The following is a 22,504-nucleotide window of genomic DNA, read 5'->3' as shown; positions in this document are numbered from 1 at the left end:
TTTGCAAGACTTTCATACACGCAAAAATTTATAGTTTTAAAGTAAACACACAGACACTGTTTGTTGAGACTCTTGTAGATGATACCTGACTGATCACAGAGTGGAAAGGTACATGATGTGAAAATGACATAAATACATTGGGAGGCAATTTGTGTGTGTTTGTGTGTGCATATATGTGTTTCATAAAAGTATCTATATAATCAAAATATCTGGACTAATTACCTTGTATTGTGATCCATAATGCTAAATGGAATAAGGCAAGCATTAAGAACATGGATACCCTGAGAGGAGAAATGAATAAATAGGAAATCAATTAGGTTACTTTAGATCAGATTATTATGTTGAACAGCACTATACATACAAGTATTTCTGTACATATACTTTCTATTCAAGACATGGTTTAGTAAAAAGATAAAATGTCTGCTTACATTATCACACAAGTTCACACTGCGGAATGTGCTCTCCGGATTTTAAAGTGTACTACAACTGGTATACATGCATTATCTCTCTGCGCAAGTGAAAATGTCATCATAATTATATTGCATGTACGAACAACAATCTGCATTTTGACAAGACATCTTCTCATATTGCCTTCACAAAGCATAGCTGGTAGCAAATTGAATATCGCAAGGTAATTTCAACTCACAGAAATGCCAATGGATTTTGGTACAGGCATGGTGGCGATCTGCTGAAAGGGTTTGTCGGCCCCAGACCAGGACTCCAGGAAACGGGCCATTCGGCGCGACGTCTTCCCACGGGGCTGGTCTTGGGGCGCCGCTTGGGTCTGTAGGAGGTCCGTTGTGGCTGACTGCATAGGGAAGATACAAGATGAAAGAAACCTCCTCGTCCAAATGTGACCGGTTGATGATTGAGCAATTGAAAAATATCTATCTTGACCAACCTCATTCTCAACATTTGAAGAAATACCAAACATCATTACAAATTAGTAAAAAAAAAAAAAGAGCAGGCATTAATTTTGAGCATCTTGCACCTAGCATTTATCACAAAGATGATAAGATGGTAACATAAAGTTGAGGTGGACATTTTCTCTGGCAGTGATATCTGGGGTACAATAAATAGAATGGAACACTCTCTATTCTTCCAGCTTTTCCTCCTCACCATAAAAGCCCAAACCAATTACAGCTGTCATCTCTACAGCTAGTGATTCTTCAAATCTCAAGGTTCTCTATTAAAAGTCCTTGCCTTGGGGTTGACGATGAAGAATGTGTTGATGCCCGTGTCCCGCAGGTATTCACTTCTCTCATGACCTCTGCCCGGCTCGACGTCATACTTTCCTCCTAAGTTGTCGAGGGTTGTCTGGGTAATGTGCACTCTCCTGTAAAACAACAACATCAACACACATAGACAGACAGACAGACAGATAGATAGACAGACAGACAGACAGACAGACAGACATACTGTGAGGTAATTCACGTCTAATTAAGTTAAAATGGCTTGGTAAGTACTGCCAACCTTTTCACTGCACTTTTTTGTTCAGCAGTAGGATCATTCATGTTGTAACATGAAATGAGATGCGTGTACCTGATAATCTCAACCTAAGAGCTGATATGTGTACACTAGTCCATGCAAACACGTAGCATTCAGAAATAGCCACCTGAGCATCCAACAGCTTAGACTTGGATAAGCACACAAAATATGAAAACCGCCAATAAAAGAAAGGCAATAAAGGAATCAGTATATTCTATGAATAAAGAATACTTTTGAGAATGTTGGTTTTTAAGGAACTATGTTTGCAAGAACAGCCTGTGAAGAGGCAACAGTTGGTCTGAATGATTGCAATGCTTTCAGAAATCTTCATGTTGACACTACTGAGGTCAATTGCGAGGTGAACAATGTGGTGTCAGCATGCTCAGTAAAGAGGAATTTGAAGGCTTTTTGAAAACATCATTCAGGAGCAAGGAGAACATAAAGCCTTGGTTCTAAAATGCAGGTGAAAGGAACCAAGTGGTGTTTGGTCATTCAAAAATTCAGAGTCTTTCTGTAAACGCCATCATGAATTGAGGGGAGGTAAAGTAAAGCCTTTGATTGTGAAATAAAAATTTCAATATCAAGTACGTTCTTTCTCATAAATGCACCAGTGAGGAATCCATATTCTCAAATACACATGAACGACATTCAGAATGAAGAGCTGATGCAATTTGACAAATTTCCTCTTTTTTTTCGTGCTCTGGACTGTTCACTGGTGATCATTAAACCTGCATGAAAAGAGCATGAGGACATTTGAGAAGTGGCTAATTCAATTGTCATTCTCACATACAATCAGTGCCAGTGCAGCTCTTTCTTATTCGGCTGCCATTCTGCATGACTTTGCAATAATCTTTGTCACACATATCGCTTGCACAAAAACATCCGCTCCATATATCAAAATTTTGGGCAGAAACAAGAAAATATATATCTATGCTGCTGTGAAGTTTTTGATTCGATTAGAAACAACACCTGCAGCTAGAACAACCGACAAATCTAATAACGCAGTGGGAATTCGTATCAGATTCAAGCCGTCAGCTTGAGAGAAGGACAGAGCGGAATAGAAACAATCGCACTGCAAAGATTGCAACCTTGATTCCATAGCTTTGACACCACACTGAGATGTGTGGCTTGTTCTTCTGAGGATCTTCAAGCCATTCTAAGCATCTGGATGCTGTTTAGAGAGTTCAGTCATCTCTCTGTTGAAAGAAAATGCTTTAATTCAAGTTTGCTCATCAGTCCCTGAATGTCTGAAAAGGAATTGTGACATTGTACTTGTGTTGTCCTTCGATCAGAATTAAGAATCACTAAAAGTACAGTTTTGGGGGTAATATTACTGCTCTTTTTAGTTTTATCTTAAGATGAAAAGATGGACACCTAGCCATCAATGAGCTTTTTTCAATTATTATTATTCTTTTTTATGATAGGTCACTGTCAATAATGAAATTCCATAACCTAATCACATTTTTTTAATCTAATCATGTGCTTTACTAAACTCAATTAAATTAAATAACAATTTGCTCCATATTTTCTCCAAATGTTTCGATATACAGTTGAACCTCTCTTATCCGGCCTTCCTTTATCCGGATCGCTCTATTACACGGACGGAATCTCGCCGTGATTTAAAAAAAATAATAATTACGGGAGGTAAGGGGGATTCCCAACTCCTTGAGAACTCCTACACAAACACACATGAATTACATATTACTTCCAGCATGATTAACATACATTACATTAAATTTCCTTCCAAATTGCTTACCTTCAGGCATTTTATCATCCCCAAACATCCCCAAATCATCGCAAGAACATGGACAGATTATGCGCTCGAGTCCTCTCATATCGCATTGCCACATATAGGTCCACACACAGCCGTCGATATGACTAGATAGACATGCATTGTTTCGAGTCATTGGCTGAGCAACGAATGATATTGAACACTCAAAAATTGTTCACACACAGTACACACACAAAGAGAGAGAGGGAGACCATCTAACAATGGCGACCTACAGTCGACTTTGCCGAGCCGTGATGATCGAATTTTGAAGCGTAGTTTCGTCGACTCGTACTGTTTATCTTCAAGATCTACTTGATACATTTCTTAATTATTATTTAGGTAAATCATCCCAAGAATTTATAAAAGAAAATGATTTCATTCTTGCAAACACGAACCTCTATTTTGGGGTCTGTTACTGAGTGTAACAATGAAAAGGTTGCAGGATACACATTACTACATGTGGCACTACAATGGGCTACACATCAGTACATGTGTATGTACAATGTATGTACATGTATAAAGCATTGAGTCTCTCGTATCCGGCCAAATCCCTTATCCGGATGAGCCCCGGTCCCGACTTGTCCGGATACGAGAGGTTCAACTGTATATATATATAGATCAATTTGAAGTGTGTATTTGGGGGGATATACAAAACTTTTAATCACATGTTGATCAACAATCTTTTTGAAGTCTAAAAGAAGCAATCTAATTTTTTCCGTGCATATATTTTATTCTTCTAAATTCATGATGAAGAACTTACATTCTTTATCACTTCTGTTTATACTTCATGCATTTTCTTATCACACATGTATATCATTTTAAAAAAACTAAACATTCCCCATTTAGTATGCTTTTTCCTCTTTCTTTGAAATACAATTTAAAAAGGGAAATTTGTCCTGATTGAGAATATCTTTCCCACCTGTAAATTACGTCTTCTATCATCATTGCAACTGATCGACAAACTGCTCTACATCGACGTATCATCATGTAATCAGATTCACGATAATACAATCAGCAGATGTGCAACTTTCTATATACAGTATTCCTGTTTGTGGTTGAACCAGTCCTACTTTATGATGAATAGAAAAAGAAAACAAAGAATTTTAACTTGGTCAAGACTTACCCAGGAACCCCGCAGCTCTCCATATGATTGGCCAGTGTGACGTCATGTGACCAGACATCATACTGCCACTTGCGCAATCCGAGGACCCCGCACAGGACATTCCCCGTGTGTACGCCGACCCTCATGTTCACGTCCACACCGGTGGCGTCCCGCACAGTCCTAACAAGGACAAGAGGAAGCAGACACTTGACTCGTGGCATCTGTATACAGAGACTCCAGTTCTCCCTCTTTCAGTGGGAGATCTCCCACAATAGGCGCGGTCAGACTGGCAAAAGATCGAGAAGTTTAAGATCACGATCTTTAAGATCTCGAAGTTTTGCCAGTGTGACCGCAAACTTCCCGCGAAACTTCTCGATTTGTTTGCGGGCGGCGTCTTCGAAGCGCAAGGCCATTGTCATGTACAGATGTGCATTGTTTCGATCACTTCTGGGTTTTTTTTAAACTACAATGTATAATTACTATAAAGTCCTCCTCAATTGTTTTACATTCTTTTTGATACATAAGGTTCTGTTTACCTTATTCTCTGTTGTCAAAAGAAGTGTAACTTATATGTTTTGTCGAAAAATGAAATAAACTTTGAATTGAAATTGAATTGTTATGTCACAATCACTAGCCATCAGATGGCGCACTCTTTCTTGCGCGCGTACCAATGGCCAAAACTTCGCGATCTTAAACTTCTCGATCTTTTGCCAGTCTGACCTCGCCTTTTGAGACCATTTTTGCTAAATCTCCCACTCTCCTCCAGCTTGTGTTTGGATTTCTCTCACTCTATGTGACTCCCATTTAAAACATATTTTCTCCCTCTTGGAATTGAACTTTCCCCCGCCTAATATTAGCTCTGTCATGATTATGTTCAAAATTAAAGTTAAGATAGCATCGGACATCTATAACCTCGGAGCTTCGTGACGGACATGAATTTTGTGAAGATTTGTATGAGAGGAGGTTGGAAACTTGTGAGGCAATGATATCACCTCAACTCATTTGCATATGTGCCTATGACAGTTTTATCAACAAAATTTCATGAAAAAATGTGAAACCTTGTATTTCAAATGCTTTCTTACTTTAAAGGGATCATATAGTTTTGGTTGAGATTTAACTTCAGGTTTCTAGCATTTTTGGCAAGATAATGAGAAACCTCTTATGAAATATGAAAGAGCATGTAATTCCAAGAGGGATTCAATGTTTATTTGATGAAAATTGGTTTTGAAATGGCTGAGATATCTAAAACAGAGCAATCCCAATAAAAGGTGGGACCCACCGTTTATAAGGATCGCCTTGTTCTACAGTGTACTTTGTTTTTGGATATCTAAGCCATTCCAAAACCAAATTTCATCCAATAAACTTTAAATTCCTCTTAGAATGGTATGCTCTGTATTATTTCATAAGTGGTCTCTTGGTATCTCGCAAAAAGTTCAAGGCTCAATCCTCATCTCCACCAATATTCTACAATCCCTTTAAAATTGTAATGAAACTTGTATGATGTCACTCACTTTATCAAAGGTCAATTCGACAGTGAAGTGGCACTAAACTTTCCATTTGAAACATACCAGCTGCATGGTCAGGGGGAAAAATAGAGCGTAGGATGTATGAAGAATCTGACTGAGAAGATGGACAAATATGATTCTTACTTATTCAACATAGAGAGTGGGAAAAAAATGTCACTCTTATAATGTATTCATATCTTATGTAGATAGCAAGATTTTCCATTCTCTCTTCTGACATTTGCAATCCAAACAGTCTTGGAAATCATATTTGAGCAGACAGACTGTTTTTCAGTCTGCAAAATGCTATTAATTACTTTCTGTACGAGGAGAAAGTCACACCAGTTGTGCAAAATTTGGCGGGCATATTTTCTCTTTATCCTCAGCTTACAAAAGTACATGGTGATTTCTTATAAAAAATAGTAGATAGTGCATGAAAACAAAAACAAATACTCACACTAACACTAATGCAAACATGTGCACAAACAAACAAATATTAAAACAAACACACTTAGACACAAACACACACACACACACACACACACACACACACATACACACACACACACATGCACACAACCACACGCACACACATAAACTCACACAACTAGAAAGAGAAGGTTGTGCATATGATTGGCATTATTCAAATTCTCCCAGGTGAATTACATCGTGACGAATGGGCAGGGGATTTCAGCGAGACGAACAAAGGAGCTAAGTGACTTATGTCTATGTGCTAGATACGCAGTGAAAGGCGATCCAGAGTCGATATTTGGTCTGCCTAGATTTTTTTTTTTCCTTGCAGTGGCACAAATCCATCCCAGGCCCCAGAGGTGAGTGCAATGGGATGAGTGCTATAGATCAATTCTCACACCCTCAGTGTCTTTGATGCATTGGAGGAGGGCTACTCTGCGGCTCAAGTGACCAAACATTTGGGAATTCTTCACCTTTTTCAAGCCCAGAAATGCCACCTCATTTACTTTGATAGACAAAAATACACACAAAAACCCCCCAAAAAACCAAAACAAAACAGCAAAATGCCACTTTTCTGGCAAAGGTAAACACGTTTAGAATTTACTCAATCCATCTTACCTCTGGCCAATAATGACAGCGTAAACATGGAATATCTCAAAACTGTGCAATCTTGATATATTTTAAATTCAACAGAACTTTTGTAACAGTACTAACATGTGAAACCTTTGGTGATATCAAATTTTGAGCAAAAAAGAAATAACTCTCAGTAAGTGAATAAACACAGTTCAGTGGGAATAGGCCCACCACAAAACTTAACTGCAACTCAATTTTCAACTCTTAAAGCACATGTATACCCTTCTTTTCTGACAGGTTGCATTTGTCTACATTGAAGAAATATACATATTTCATATATATATGATGCTGAAGAAAATTGAAGGCAGAAATAACTTCTTTCAAACCTTACCGTAGCTCCACATGCATACATAAGTACTGATTAGAATCTGTGGGAAACATAACCCTACTGACACAAAGGAAAGCCTAGTCATTTCATTGAGAAATACCAAAATAGGTTGGATTGAAATTGAAGATTGAAATATTGTCATCCTTGAATTGAATTTTGATTTCACTGCTTATATCTTATATTGGACAAAGATGAAATTGGGTGAATTCAATCTGCTCAAAATAAAAAAGGAATGTGTAACTATTTTTCCCATTTGAAGAAACCACTTAAATTTCTAGCTCTCTAATAACTAAAAAAAAATTGACAAGAAACAAACAATGGAAGAAATATATGTGTGTGTGCGTGTGTGTCATACGCCATCACAAAAGTTATATATAGTCAGGAAAATAATTTTGTTTCTTTGGCAGATATAAATTCATTAGGTGTTCAGCATTAAACTGATAAAGAATTTGCCCTACATCTTTACAAGGAAAATATTTTCAAAATGAATTAAATGTTTAGAAAACAGTAGAGGGTATTGCCAAAATTGGGTTTACGTGCATTTTTCTCCTGCTTATGATCTCCGACTTTATTCTGGTAACTTGATGTTGCACCACATACGTGCATACAATATAAATTAGATTTGCAGTATTGGGGTTACTCACTTGATGGCTTCACACATGGCTAGTCCCATCTCAACACAGTTTATGGCATGAGTAGGCCGCGAGATGGGCAGACCCGATACACAGTAATAACAGTCACCAAGAATCTTGATCCGCATACAGTCAAACTCCTGGCGGACGGATCAAAAGGGAAGAAAAACGTTACTTAAGATTTTATTGCATTCTTTACCAAGCCTTCCTTATTTAGGAACATTTTGTAGCATTTTCTAAAATATAATGGCAATAAAACTGTGAAAGTGGCTGCACAAAGACAACTGGGACAGCTTGACACTCCATAATAATAATGACCAGTATTTATATAGCGCTTTTTCTATACAGACTCAAAGCACTTCAACAATTTCAACAAAATACAAGAAATCAAAAATATTCACGAAATAAAACAAAACAGAGAAAGGACAAAGCAAAACAAATAAACAATGACTTTAAACTAGTCAGATCACTACCAGTGGAATTAGGCAAGAGCTATAAAAAGGTCAAACTAATGCAACAATGTTTACCTTAGAATATACATAATGATTTCGTGAAATCAGCCAAGAGTGTGAAATTTCATGACTTCATTGTTCTGTGCCAAATCCAATTCCACCATTCTCTTGTCTGAAATCTTGTACAGAATCAAAGTCCACCAAAAGGTGGAGTCGCATTTAATTTCAATCTGTTGAGGATGGGCTGATTTTGCTACAACACACCTTTTCCATACTAGACACCTACCCGAGTATACTCAGGACTGGATCTTCAATGGGTTAAAATGTGAGAAGCCCTTGCATGCTCCCCGAACTTCACATCTAATTTCCATTCCCAAACATTTTCATTCCCACAATAAGGGGTCTATGGTGTCTTTAAAAAGGTCAAAAATCACAATAAGCTGGGCCCTTCATCAGACCATGGATGCTGGCTACAGATCACTAATCTCTTCACTACTATACAGCTCAAAAGCAATTTGTAAGTGCACTGCATACTCAAAGTGAATGAGGCTGACTCCAACAAACTCAAGTGACTGTTCACTTGTGATGTAACGGTCACAGAGCATTCTAGAGGAACAACACTTGACTCATTGACAAATAAAATCAATTATCACACACACACGCACATACACTCACCCACACACACATACACACACATATACTCTCACAATCACACTGTCCAAGCTGTTTTAATTGCTACTTATTTTTCATTCACGTAGGTTCAGGCCCCTTTGAAAATATCTTGAAGGGCATAGGGTACACAAAAATCACACTTTCATGGAAAAAGTGCCACTTTTAAATCAATGTAGTTATGAATACAGACCCAATTCCTCAAGGAAACAGCAATGAATTATTCAGTGCACCTCCTCCTAGTAAATGAATTTCAAACCTTGTAATCAAGTTTGCATGGACAATTTGTACCTGTTGCTGCCGTACAGGGTAACCCTTACACAAGCTTCATGGTTATAATGAACAGCTTTTGATAAAAACAAAAAGTACTGGCATACTTAAACCTGGAAATTGTGAGTAAACAAGTCTAGACCTATATGGAGGTCTGAATTCCATCACAAGGTATCAGCAAAGTTACCCTTTAACCCATTCCTTACTGAAACTGGGTGGCCTCTGTAATATGTCATTGGGGATTTAAGAATTCAGTATGGAAAGGGTTAAATTTCACAATGGGGTCTCATATCTGTAAGGATGATCTTCAACAAATCAAGCTTGCTTTAAAAAAAAAAGAATCTAATCAGTCTCATTGCTAAAATATCACTTATGAAAAAAAAATAATCACAAGTCACAACAATACAAGTAACAATAAGTTGCTACACACAATCATCGTAACTATGCCTGTTTTACAAAGCTTTTCATATGCTTTTATTTTTTTTTCCTCATTTGACATATACAATATGTGGTACCAAGTCTATAAACTGACAGACTTGTATTTAGTGCCACATCGGTCAGTCAATATAAATATTCCTCCATCAAAAATGTGATTTTGTAACTGAAGCTATACATAAGGGCTTTCCAGGGCACATCAGAAATAACTCATTGAAAATATATATCACATTTGATGGACCACATGTGGGAGCATTATATTGGCTGAACCTACTTAACCTGTTGAGGACGGGCTGATTTTGCTACAACATGCCCCCTGGAGACTTTGCCTTCAACGGGTTAAGAATCTAGACGGATCTTACCTTGAGGGCATAGTTCACATCAAGCGACATGTTCAGATGGTGTAACATGACCTGAGGTGTATGTCCCCTGGTATTAGCATTGTCCCCATTCATCACTGATGCTGTATCATGTATCTCAGCTCTGGAGAGCTAACTGTCATCTTGTACACGGTCATGTTTTTTTGTGATGGTTGTTTTACCACAGATGTATATTCATATGTGATGGAGTGATCACATGCACTTTTCACCCACATTTCGTTTTTCTCAAAATTTCTCTTGTAGCATCACAAATGGTTGATGTCATTTTTTGATTAAAAAATGTAGATTTTGAGATGAAATATATTTCATTTTTTTTGCTATTGATCATTATACAAATTAATTTTTTTCATTTATCACTATAAAATTAACACACTCTTCACTGATACACACTTGACCAAATCACGTACAAATACTCAGCATGTGCTAGATTTTCATTTTCCAGTATTTTTTTAATCAAATGTCAAAGGAATTGGAGCTCCAAGATGAGCTTTTTTTTTCATTTTAGAGTTTCCTCTATGCATTTTTTTTTCTCAAGAAAATGAATCTGGCAATCATTTCTAATAACAACAATGAATTTGGAGCAATCCGTTAATAACCAATCGTCCTGCGAACGACATTTTTAGATCACTAAAATCGATATACCGCCATCTCTTGGTGTGACATTATTGGCAGAACTGGATACCTATCACAGTCCGTGTGGACTGAGCGATGTAATACTAATATTTTGATCATTCAATTGCATATCTTTGTCGACCCACTACATTCCTTCATTACTGTCGAGATCACATCCAGAACTGTGAAATAAGAGCCAAAGCATGTTGCATTACATAGGTCCTTTAAACTGGCACTAACTGATTAGAAAAGAATATGCACAAGAGAGGAAGAGGCATGAGAGGTATGAGCACCACCTCTCTAATCACACTCATTCCAACACACTACGGAGAGTCACTGTGTCTGACTAGACATAGAGTGTGCATCATAGAAAGAGTCCTGAGACTACACCACACTGTCTACCACCAAACCTATCACACTCATGATCAAATATTCAAAATAGTCGTCAAACTGAGTCAAGTATCATCCAATTAAACAGTTTCAGCTGTAAGAGTGGAAACCATTGTCATACTTGATTTAATTAAGAGTTCTGATGATGAGATTATTTTTTAACACATTTTGACATCTCCAAAAAGTATTGTGTCCTGTTATTTTTGCCCTAGTTCAGTAAAGTACTAAATTGAATAATATGAATAATATATAATAATTAAATCCAATATTAGTATTAATAATAATAATAATTACAACAATAATATTGATAACAATAATAATAATAATAATAATAATAATAATAATAATAATAATAATAATAATAATAATAATAATGATAATAATAATTATATAATTATAGTATATTAGAATTATACAATATTAATAATAACATATCATTATTACCATTACTATTATTATAAATTGAAAATGTGCTGCCTGCAAATAATATATTCCACCTATAAAGTAGATTGTTGGTCTACCCGACACACCAGCTGTGGTGTTATTACAGACATGTCCCAGTTCTTCTTGTCCTCTTTCAAGCAGGAATTTATCCTTGAGAAGGATAGTGATAGCTTCTGCAATTTTGCCTGAGATCTTTAATAGCTATGGTGCTGAATCTTTGGAGAACAATCTTAAAGTCACGCTTTTTAGAGAAATAATGAAGATGACGCAGATGGCATCAATTTATACCAAATAGGAGAAAATGGCTCATTATTTCTAACAAAGTAAACTATACCAGGCTTTGAATTTACATTGTTTGACATCTGTTGTTGAGGTTGTTGCTAGTATCTGCAAGAATATGCATTACCACAGGGATGACGCAAATTTTTGCAGTATTTCCACCGAGAAGGATAAATTTTCCTTAGTATTCTCCTTCAAAATGCATGTGGCCACAATATAAACACACTTCACATTCACAGAAATATGCGGTACAGATCGTACTCCTAGCGACTCCCAGATCCATGATGGTTGGATGAGAGAGAGAGAGAGTTTGGGGGCAAAGATTGGCCCCAATAAGGAGCTCTGACCTGAGAGCTGATTGGGTTGGCCAATATGATCCCGTCCCAAGATACCCCTTGTAAATCAGGAGCAATAAACAAATCTCCAATATCAATGATTCACAGCAGCGAGTGGCAGCGGGGAGAGTGGGTTGCAATCTCAGATAGATTAACCCATATTTCTCCTTGCTCTCTCCCTTTCCTTCGCCTCCAGGGCTGTCCCTCTCTCTCTCCCTATCTTTCTCTCTACATACCTCTCTCTCTCTCTTTACATATATATCTATATATATATATATATATATATATATATATATATATATATACCTCTCTCTCTCTATCCCTCTCTTTCTCTTCCTATCTCTATCTATCTCTCTGAACTTGTCTGTCTATCTACTTATATAATGCCTCTCCCTCTCTCTTTCAATCTCTCTCTCTTCTCTGAATATAACCCTCTCTTTCTACCTATATTTCTCTCTCCCCTTTCTCTCTTATTCATTCTCTTGATCTCTCTCTCTCTTGCCCTCTCATCCTCTGCCTCTGAATGTGAGATGACCAAACGTCGAGAGAAAAGAGGAGGGGGATTTTTCTTATTCTGAACTGAAAACACGCTAAAAAATTGACGATCAAGCATTGAAGATCGCAAAACATCTCATCCCCAGTGCGTTAGTTTGTTGGATGAACACAAAACAGTTGATGTGACTGGTGTGTATTGACTTAGAATCCATGGGGGGGGGGGGGACATATCAAATGACAAAGATTGATCTTTGTATCATCCTATCATCCCTACTCTTCTGAGCTGGTCTTATGTAGACTGGCAAGTGAGTGGAAATCTTTCTGAATCTAAATCTTATCCACTACCCTGCAGCAAAAGAAAACAACAACAAACAAACAAATATCCCGACACACAGTGAAAACAAAACTTTTAAAGGCAAAACAACAACAACAACCATGCACAAATATTGGATACAATTGGGAAATTGTACACATTGAGTATACTGAATCAAAACTGATTAAAGAGTCTTTTTCTTCTACTTGAAACCCCTATTTTCTTGCTTTGGACTAAGAAAAAGTGAGGAAAATGCACCAAATATGTTTGAAATACAGTAATTGGCATCTCTAACCATCCCTCTCCATGCACATGTACACATCACTGAAAAAAACAAACAGACGAATGGATTATATACAATACACATTCATATTTCTGTCTAATCATTGGGAATCATACGCAAGAACAGACACAAAATGGCTTTCTGTCAATCATAATGAGACATTTTGCATTCATATTTGATAGTTATGCCTGACTTCACACCACCTCATGCAACACAGCCCAGAGTGGTCATGTTGTGCAAGGCAATCTCTTTGTGCTACTAGTAAATTACTGTTTGACAGGTTTGTGTATCCATTATGCATTGTTAGAAGTGGAATTCTTTATATTTAAGAACATCATTTCTTTTTACTTTGTAGCTTGTTTCTGTGTGGCAGATATCAGCATAACTTGAATTGTTAGAAGCACACACACACACATACACACACACACACACGCACACATCCACGCACAACTATGCTGCAGAACCGCTTTATCTATGACCTGCATATATCTTGCCTCAACTTTAATATACATGTAGCTGCATAAACATGTTCTTCCCAACACACAGGGAGAAAACAGATAAAGATAACATACATTACTAAAATTGGTATATCCAATTACACACATATCACACCAGACATCGGGTCAATCCTCTACCAACCATCTCAGTGAAAACAATTCTCAGATATTCCCAGCTGATCCAAGCTCGAATATTGGTTTCAATATTTACTGTAAAACCAGAAATTTCTGCACGCACGAAGCTTTCACAATTTTTGCAACCCTAGGAGCCAAGACTCCCCCAAATAAGATGCACGTGAAAGTTTTGTCTACACAATGCATTGAATGCCAGTCGCCAATTCGCAAAAGTTTCGTGCCGGAAAAAAAAAAAAATTATATTGGCTCCAATTCATGAAAGTTTTATGCTGTGGATGTTTCTGATTTTACAGTAATCCTCCAGAGAAGTTAATATCACTATTAATGGCACATAGTCTCAAAGTGTGACGCACATGCAATGAAAGTAAAAATGTTTCCACTCCACATGTATGATATCATGCTATGAAGCAGAAGCCCCTTTGCCAAAGCAGACATAAACAAAATTGTAAAACAACACTCAAGGCAGTAGACGCTTGATGGGCTGCCAGTGCAGATTACCTTCTAGCAATCCATGGTTAATGACACCAGATCGCAATTATGGCTGCAGCAAGTGTTTCCCCTATTACCTCAGAAGATGGAGGGGTGGGGTGGAGGGAGGGTGGAGGGGAATCAAGTCCATTGCACTGACGCAGCTGATTTTGCTGTGCGAGAAGGACACAATTGTGGCCATCTCACTCACGATGACGACCACTTGAGATTTCATTTACGACTCGTGGTTTCGGAGGCCATTTCTCGCCGAGCGTCATTTACCGAGAGGAATCTGAGCAGGGATTGATTTCTTGTGCACGACTTCCCCCCAAAGAAAAAAAGCTTTCAATTCACGACAAAAGCTAACAGGGAGTTCAACCTGTGAAGAGCTATTGCTCATCTGTTGCTAGTCTATCTGCCACAAACTAGGGCATTGTGAAAAAAACAAAAACAAACTAACAAACATGAGAATAAAAACTATTTTGTACATCAACAGCAATTATGATGCCCCTCAAGGCAGTATGGGGAAGAATATTGCTGCATTTCTGACAATGTAAGACAAGACGCAAGAAAAATTTTACCCTCTCCTCTTCGGGTAGATCTCGACGAAAACAAAATAACAAAATCATTATTGATTTGATTCCAACATAAGTTTGTTGTGCAATAAATGTACAGGGAGATAAAAGGCACTCTTGAAGCTGAGGGTAAAGTGAAGTGAAAGCATACAATGCCCACATAGAAGATGTCTGTAGAGAGAGGACAAACACACACAAGCAGTTGGAGGATGAAGTGGAGAGTATAGATTAACAAAACATGTAAAAGAAACAAAGTGAAAGCTTGCATACAAAAGCTTACACACACAAGTGCCATGCAGGCCCCAAGTGATTTCCCCAGACACAATGAATTATCGTCAACCAGACTGGTAAAGCAAAATATCTACATTTTCTTTGAAAGACTTCTAAGAAATCGCATCAAGGATTTCAGAGGGTGTTTGTGTGGTATATGCACATGTAGGTGGGGAAAAACAACAAGGCTGACCTCTGCCAGTTGGTCGAATCTTCCAAAGAGTTCGTTGAGAGTCTTGACCAGTTCTGGAGGCGAGCACTCACTGGCAAGGGCTGTGAAGCCAACTATATCTGCATACAGGATGCTGATAGGGGGTTCAAGGAAAACCAGGATTCGTTATTCAATCATTTATCCCTACGAGTGGATTAGATCTCAGAATCTTAATTCTCAATCTTGGACTGATGCCGTGTCTAGTGCATCTTTCATCCAAATGTACTCTCTTCAATTAAGAGATTCTGGCTGTGAATTTTCATTCTTATGCATGGAGTAAAACCTGTGCCTGTTGGGGGAGGAGAGTTGTTAATTCTTCATTACAAGACTACCTTTAACTTGCACACATAACTTCTCCAGATTCCCTCTTTTGACTAGAAATTCAGAAGGAAATTGTATTTCTCTTTTACTTCTTTTCTGATGTTGTAGCAATAAGCTGCACTGGCTATGTGGGGGCAGTGCTATAGCTGCTGAAATTGATGAGAATAACTTTACAATATTTTCAAGAGCAAACATATACAACAGTTAGTGAATCTATGCTATGAATGCCTTGCCTAATTTGCATACAAAACTGTGACTAGTGTCACTAAGTTGTGAAAACATCTTCAGCTTCAACCCTAAACAAGTTTCCCATATTTGGCTTGCTCATTTGTTTGTTTTTTTGTTGCTGTTGTTGGTGCTTTTTTCTGTCCAGCAAGACACTTTCACTAATGTGTTTGCTGGGCTTAGCACTCCTTGTAATAGCCAACTCCCAAAACAGAGTGGATTTTTTTCCCCCCTTTGATGGACGCAAAGAGTGGAAGAGATACCGTGTTGTATCCTCCTCTCACCTGACGTTTTTATGCCTCTTGACGTAGAGGCTGTGGAAGTGGGTGCTGCTGTTGGGGCGGTGGGAGATTGTCCCCAGGGTGGGGTCCCGTACCCGTTCCATCATCTCCGTCTTCATCTCAAAGGCAAGGTGGGCTGGTAGCACAGAGAGTAGCAGCCTCTCCTTTTGACAGTAGCAGAGGGAAAAAAATAACATCAACAAGAACACATTAAACGCCATTTATAGACCAAATAGAACTCATTTGGGATGTGCCTATATCAAAATCCAATACTTTCTCATAAATTGCCACTCTTTACTCGAGCTTAACTGTCTCTCCACGGCATTCATATTCCCTAATCTCTCTCTTCCATGATAGATTCATGTTGCCATTTCTACAAGATTAATTCCATAAATCATTCCTTTACTTCACAGCAAGGCGCAATGTTCTCCCGACCGCAACTCATGTTTTCCATTAGCAATGTCAGTGTGGCCAAATGCACGTACATTCTGATGAATGTAGTTATTCTTTAATGCAATTCACTGTCAATAATATCTGTAAATCTATCTCATAAAGTAATTTGCACATGAAGAAATGACATTGACAGACATTTACTTTACTTTGATTGTCTTTGTCACTATAATGGTGGTGGTGGTACTTGGTTCACCCCATTCCCCCATGTCATTTGAGCAAGACAGTAAATTACTAAAAATGGTGAGATGTATGTCAATCACCATGACCCCTTGCCTCCATCCCACCCCCTAAAAAAAAGGGGGGGTGGGTGTAATGCTTTCGGTCAAAGAAGAAGGCCAATGATGTGGGATTTCTTGCAACCTACCAGGCATGGCTACACTGAGAATTACCCAGGGGTGCCAGCGTATCGCAGGGTGAGTTATTCAATCCGTTATTCAATCCGTACTAGTAGTCAAGCGTGACTGACATTTCTCCCCTACAACTTCTCCCACTCCAACCCCCCCCCCCCCCTCTTTGGCCACTTCAGTCTCACCCTGTGGTCAAGTGCCTGTCCGGTCAAGTGCCTGTCTGGTCATCAATATTCATGTCCTTATCTGCCCCCAACAGACCTCTCCTCTCTTCAACACACATTTATTCAAACACCTTTAATCTTCTTCCCCTTGTCATTGTGATATTAACAAAGACTGCTAAGTATGATTTTGATAATCAGGGTGCATATTTCATCATTATCCTCATCATTGCTCTCTACTGATTCTATGAAAGGTGGATAAATATTTTCAGTTCATTATTATCATGGTGTGAGAAAAAAATAATGTAATTGGAAAAGGGGGTGAATGTTAGCTGACTGGCAAGAACATTTGAGTGTTCTCTTTGCTGACTAACTATGATGTTTGGAAAGAAATTGTGAAAGAAAAGATATTACCTAATCCCCCAAATCCCTCAAATCACCATTTCCATCCTGTTGGACTGTGGCACATTGCTATACCTGAGTGGCTTGCTTAATTTACAACTAGGTCAGGGTTTGAGAGATAAATGTATGTTGAAAAAAAAGCTTGGCTATTCAAAGCTAAGCTCATGGGCACATGAAAACTTAGAGATAAGCACTCAATAAAGAGGAACAACTTTTCAAGTGTCATTTGACATTAACAGGTTAAAGGGATGGTATAGTTTTGGTTGAGATGGAAAGGCTTCAGGTTTTGACTTTTTGCAAGATAATCATAAACCTTTTTTATGAAATATCAAAGAGTACATAATTCTAAGAGGAATTACAAGTTTATTTGATGAAAATCAATTTTGAAATGGCTAAAAATTCCAAAGACAAAGTAAAATGAAGTGGACCTAACTTTAAAATGGTAGGACCCACCTTTTATTAGGGCCACTTTGTTTTTGGATATCCTATGTGTGATTCTCAGAGAACTTCTTCCAAATTAATTGTTTGATGCTATCCTATTCACTAAAGGCATCTTAGAGATGGAGTGTTGCTCCCCTTTAATGCCTGGGACAGGGATTTCACCTGTTGGGCCTGCTCGTGCTCCAACTTGATCCTGGACTCGATGCAGCTCCTGGTGTCCAGAAAGGTCCTCCTCTGGGCCACATCCAACAGGTGTTTGTGGCACACCCCAATGAAGTTGCAGCACACAAACATTACGATGTTACTTAAGATCTGGGTAGATAGGGATATAGATAAAAAAATGGAAAGACAGACAGACAGACCAACAGAGAGAGAAAGATACAGATAAATATAAATATACATATTTTTGTATACACAGATGCTTATCAACGTATGTAAAAACAAAGACAAAGATACAAGAACAGAGTAACACTGCTGCCTCCATTCTAAAAAAAACTCCACTCCTGTTTCATCAGAACAAAATCTAGGTAGACAGGGATATAGATAGAAAGATTGAAAGAGAGAGAGAGAGAGAGACAGACAGACAGACAGACACACAGACAGACAGACAGACAGACAGACCGACAGAGAGAGAAAAAGACAAAGATACAGATACTGTAAAACATGATAAATTCGCGGCATGAAATTTTCGCGAATTGGAGCCGACAGCCTTTTTCGTGGCATAAAATTTTTGCGAATTGCCACAGGCGTACAATGCATGTAGTGTAGACGAAAACTTTCGCGTGCATTTTAATTTCGCGAACTTTGGCACTCGCGAAATTCGCGAAATTAAAATGAACGCGAAAATTCCTCGTTTTACAGTAGATATGAATATATATATTTCGTAAACACAGATGCTAATCAATGTATGTGCTAAAGACAAAGATACAAGAACAGAGTAACACTGTTGCCTCCATTCTAAAACTCTACTCATGTTTCATCAGAGCAAGAAAAAAAGAAATATAGTGCCTCAGCATGTGCCACAAACCATATGCAGTTAAACAAAAAGTTTTTTTGCCCTCTCCAAAGCAATGGTGTAAGCAACCTTTTCATTTTCTGCCCACATACAATGTATGTGCAATGGCCTCCAGTAACTAACTTGGGAATAGACAGTAGGGATACCTATGGGGGTAGGGAGGGGGAGTGTTTTTCATTTTGAATAGCTCGAACATCATGCAACGCATATCAACCCACTATAAGATCATGTGATATCTTGGTGAACATTGCACATGATGAGATGTCTTTACGCAACTACACAGGATGCATACAAACTAATCAAATGTATGGCAATGTGAACATTAAACATTGTCATCCTCGGAAGGAAAAAAAAACCATAACACAACACAAAGCTAGGAAATGAGTCACATGCTTTATCAAAGAGGCTTATATGCGTATGCAGAATGATCTAACAAGCCGATGATCTGCATGCTTCTCATTAAGTCAGTGCAGAACCACTTGGATTGAATTATCGGCCCCAAAAATTGAAATTGATAACCACAGTGCACAGGAAATCAGGCATGTTTCATCTTGTGAAGTGATCATGTGACTAAGCTATTCTTCACTTCATGACGGCTTAAGAAATATTCATGATTTTTCATCTTGTAGAAGACAAACAATTAATTACACTTCCACTGGGGATGCACTGTAAAAGTTGAAATATTTGTGCATTTCACGCCACCAGAAACCAGCACGAAAATAAAGACACATGAGTATTTTTGCATGTTATATGTTCCAATAATAAACACATTGATTCCACAGAAATAAAAACACACAAAGTTCATCTCACCCTGATGAGTACATAAAATTACTCATGAAGATATCCACTTTTACAGTAGCCTATCAAAAGAAAGTAACTGGCATACACAGTCACACTCACAAACACATACGATACAAAAACACACACACACACTTTGTAGTATTTGACGCACTGCCTTCTACTAACTTTATCCCCTTATAACCATTTAAAATGTTATGAATACTGTGTACAATAATGTCGCCATAAGTCACAAAAAGGTTTATTAAAGCATGTTCCCTTTTGAGCAATTCTCAAATAAAGGGGTAGCAATACAAAGCTAATGATAACCACATGTTGGACCTTCTAGCTTGTCTTCATGTTAAAAATGATATTTTGGCATTGATGCAAAAGAACAAGTCTCGGATTCATGACTTAACTTGAACTGTCACTACACCTACACACAATGATTGTTACTCTGTGATATCATTGCCATAATCACTGTGGGATATTCTTGGGGGTTCTCACACAGATCCCAACTTGGTTTCATTAAAGCTTCTAGGATGTATTCAGAAATGGCGATGAAGTAAAACATGCCAAAGAAGGGGGGAAAAAAAGCCCATGAATTATTGAATCCTGTAAAATTAACACAGGATAGGCTTGATTGTTTGGAAATATAGCAACGGCATTTCAAAGTCTCCAGTCTCTGCTTTATGTCACATCAGATTCATAGATGCAAGAAACAATTTGTCTGATTTGGTTGTTTTCAAATGATTAGAGGCATCTCCTACTACTCCAATCTGGGCTGTTATCACTTCCTTTGAATGAATTTGACCACAAGTTTAGTACCTTCCCTCCCTCCCCCCCCCCCCCCCCCCATCCACCAACCTAACCCAACCCTACCCTGCAGTGACGCATGTCATTCAATAAAACCACTTAAAAATCAAATCACCTTTTGTTATTCAATTACCGCGCGCTGTGCTGCAAAACCATACCGATATCATGGATCGATGGTAGAGCTAAGCTGACATTTTGGGTGTATTGCTTTTCACTTGGATGATGTGAAGTGGGGAAGTGTTGCCAGACATTACAAAGTAAAAAAGAAAAAAGAAAAAAAAAAGAATACTTGTTCTGAGGTAGCTGAGGTATTACAACACCGCAAAACAGAAAAGAGTTATTTTCGATAAGACAAAATATGAAGGGGGAATACACTGTTTGTAGTCCTGATTCACATATATCTACTGTAGATTAAATTTTCAGAGCATAAAACATTCCACACATCATGGACTCTTACCATATATTCAGCCAAATATTTCCACACCATTTGGTACAAAAATTGCAAATGGCTTGTAAATAAGAACTTAGATTTATTTATCTTACTTCATTTACGTTCTAGCAAAAATTGAAATCAAAATAGCCTCCCTGCTTGGCAATTAATGTCTATCATTCTATCTATCTATCTATCTATCTATCTATCTACAATAGTATCTATATCTATACATCTATATCTACTATCTATCTATCTATCTATCTATTTATCTATCTATCTATCTATCTATCTATTTATCTATCTATCTATCTATCTATCTATCTATCTATCTATCTATCTATCTATCTACATACCAATCTATCTATCTATCTATCTATCCATCTTGACACAGGTACATATATAATATGATTATATGTGAATGTGTATATCTTTGTGTGCAGGCTTTTAATTATCATTATCATTGTCATCATCATTTTTGGATTTCTTTCTCAAAACTTAATCATGCCAAAACTTGTAAAAAAAAAATGAATGTTGTAAGCATGCAGCAATGTCATTAGTCAGGCACTTAACAGAAGTCAGTGTTAATTTACGTTTGATTCATTATTGATTTGATCTCATTAAGTGCACGCGCATGGTACTAATCAAATTCATTTCAATCCACTTATCATGGTAGGTTGCATAATGGGAATTTATAAATAATGTTACCTGAATGAAGAGTTCAAGACTGGTATTCTACGTACATACTACGCAGGATTACCAGGGAGCATAACCTTGAAATTTATGACTTCTGTTTATACTTATTCACCATAGAAAATCTTGTTTAACAAATGTGTGCAAATGTTCTCCATTCAGAGAAGACATAGGGCCTACAATATGTTAGAAGAAATTGTGAATGCTATCACTTTGTCTTTATCAAAGTGATCAAATTATCTCTTGTGTATACATCAAATTATTACACATTTGGCAATAAAATGGAACCAAATTGAATTGAAAAGCATATTTCATTGATTGATATCTATTGCAGCCTGCAGGCTAAATTGCGGATCGCCATTTTACAAGAATGAGCATGATTACTATAAAATACGTACAAGATAGTAAATATACATAGAATAAACACAATGCACATATTAAATCTATAGGAGCAGATTTCTTGTGCTTGCATGTGAAGGACATAGGGGAATGGAAGGCTACCTTTAAGACTTTAAACGTCCTGTTTACCTTTAGGAACAGTGATTTCAAAAATGTTCAAGATATCACATGTGATGCATATGTGTAGGTCTGTTGTATCACAAAACATCCTACCATATAAAATTTTCACAATAAAACCTAAAATATAAGGAGATATCAGTATTTTTCTAAATAAACCATAACTGTACACGGTTTAGTCTGGAA

At 37.6% G+C, this 22,504-nt stretch overlaps 1 protein-coding gene across 1 annotated transcript in view; it reads right to left on the bottom strand.

The window, feature by feature from the left end:
• LOC139728376 (adenylate cyclase type 2-like) overlaps positions 1–22,504 on the bottom strand; it is a gene marked incomplete at its 5' end in the record, with an annotated part of 57,257 nt that overhangs the window by 19,826 nt on the left and 14,927 nt on the right. Inside the window, 8 exons of the mRNA XM_071639319.1 lie at positions 223–281; positions 647–808; positions 1,204–1,336; positions 4,383–4,541; positions 7,940–8,067; positions 15,423–15,534; positions 16,271–16,431; positions 18,234–18,383. Coding sequence (XP_071495420.1) covers positions 223–281; positions 647–808; positions 1,204–1,336; positions 4,383–4,541; positions 7,940–8,067; positions 15,423–15,534; positions 16,271–16,431; positions 18,234–18,383 — 1,064 coding nt within the window. The remainder of the gene's footprint in view (positions 1–222; positions 282–646; positions 809–1,203; positions 1,337–4,382; positions 4,542–7,939; positions 8,068–15,422; positions 15,535–16,270; positions 16,432–18,233; positions 18,384–22,504) is intronic.

The sequence above is a fragment of the Diadema antillarum genome, unplaced genomic scaffold (genome assembly GCF_040938485.1).
Source record: "Diadema antillarum isolate AM-2024a unplaced genomic scaffold, OU_Dant_1.0 seq00000177_RagTag, whole genome shotgun sequence".
Classification (NCBI taxonomy): Eukaryota; Metazoa; Echinodermata; class Echinoidea; order Diadematoida; family Diadematidae; genus Diadema; species Diadema antillarum.
Note: the sequence above shows the minus strand (reverse complement) of the source record. Positions and strands in the feature narration are given on the sequence as shown.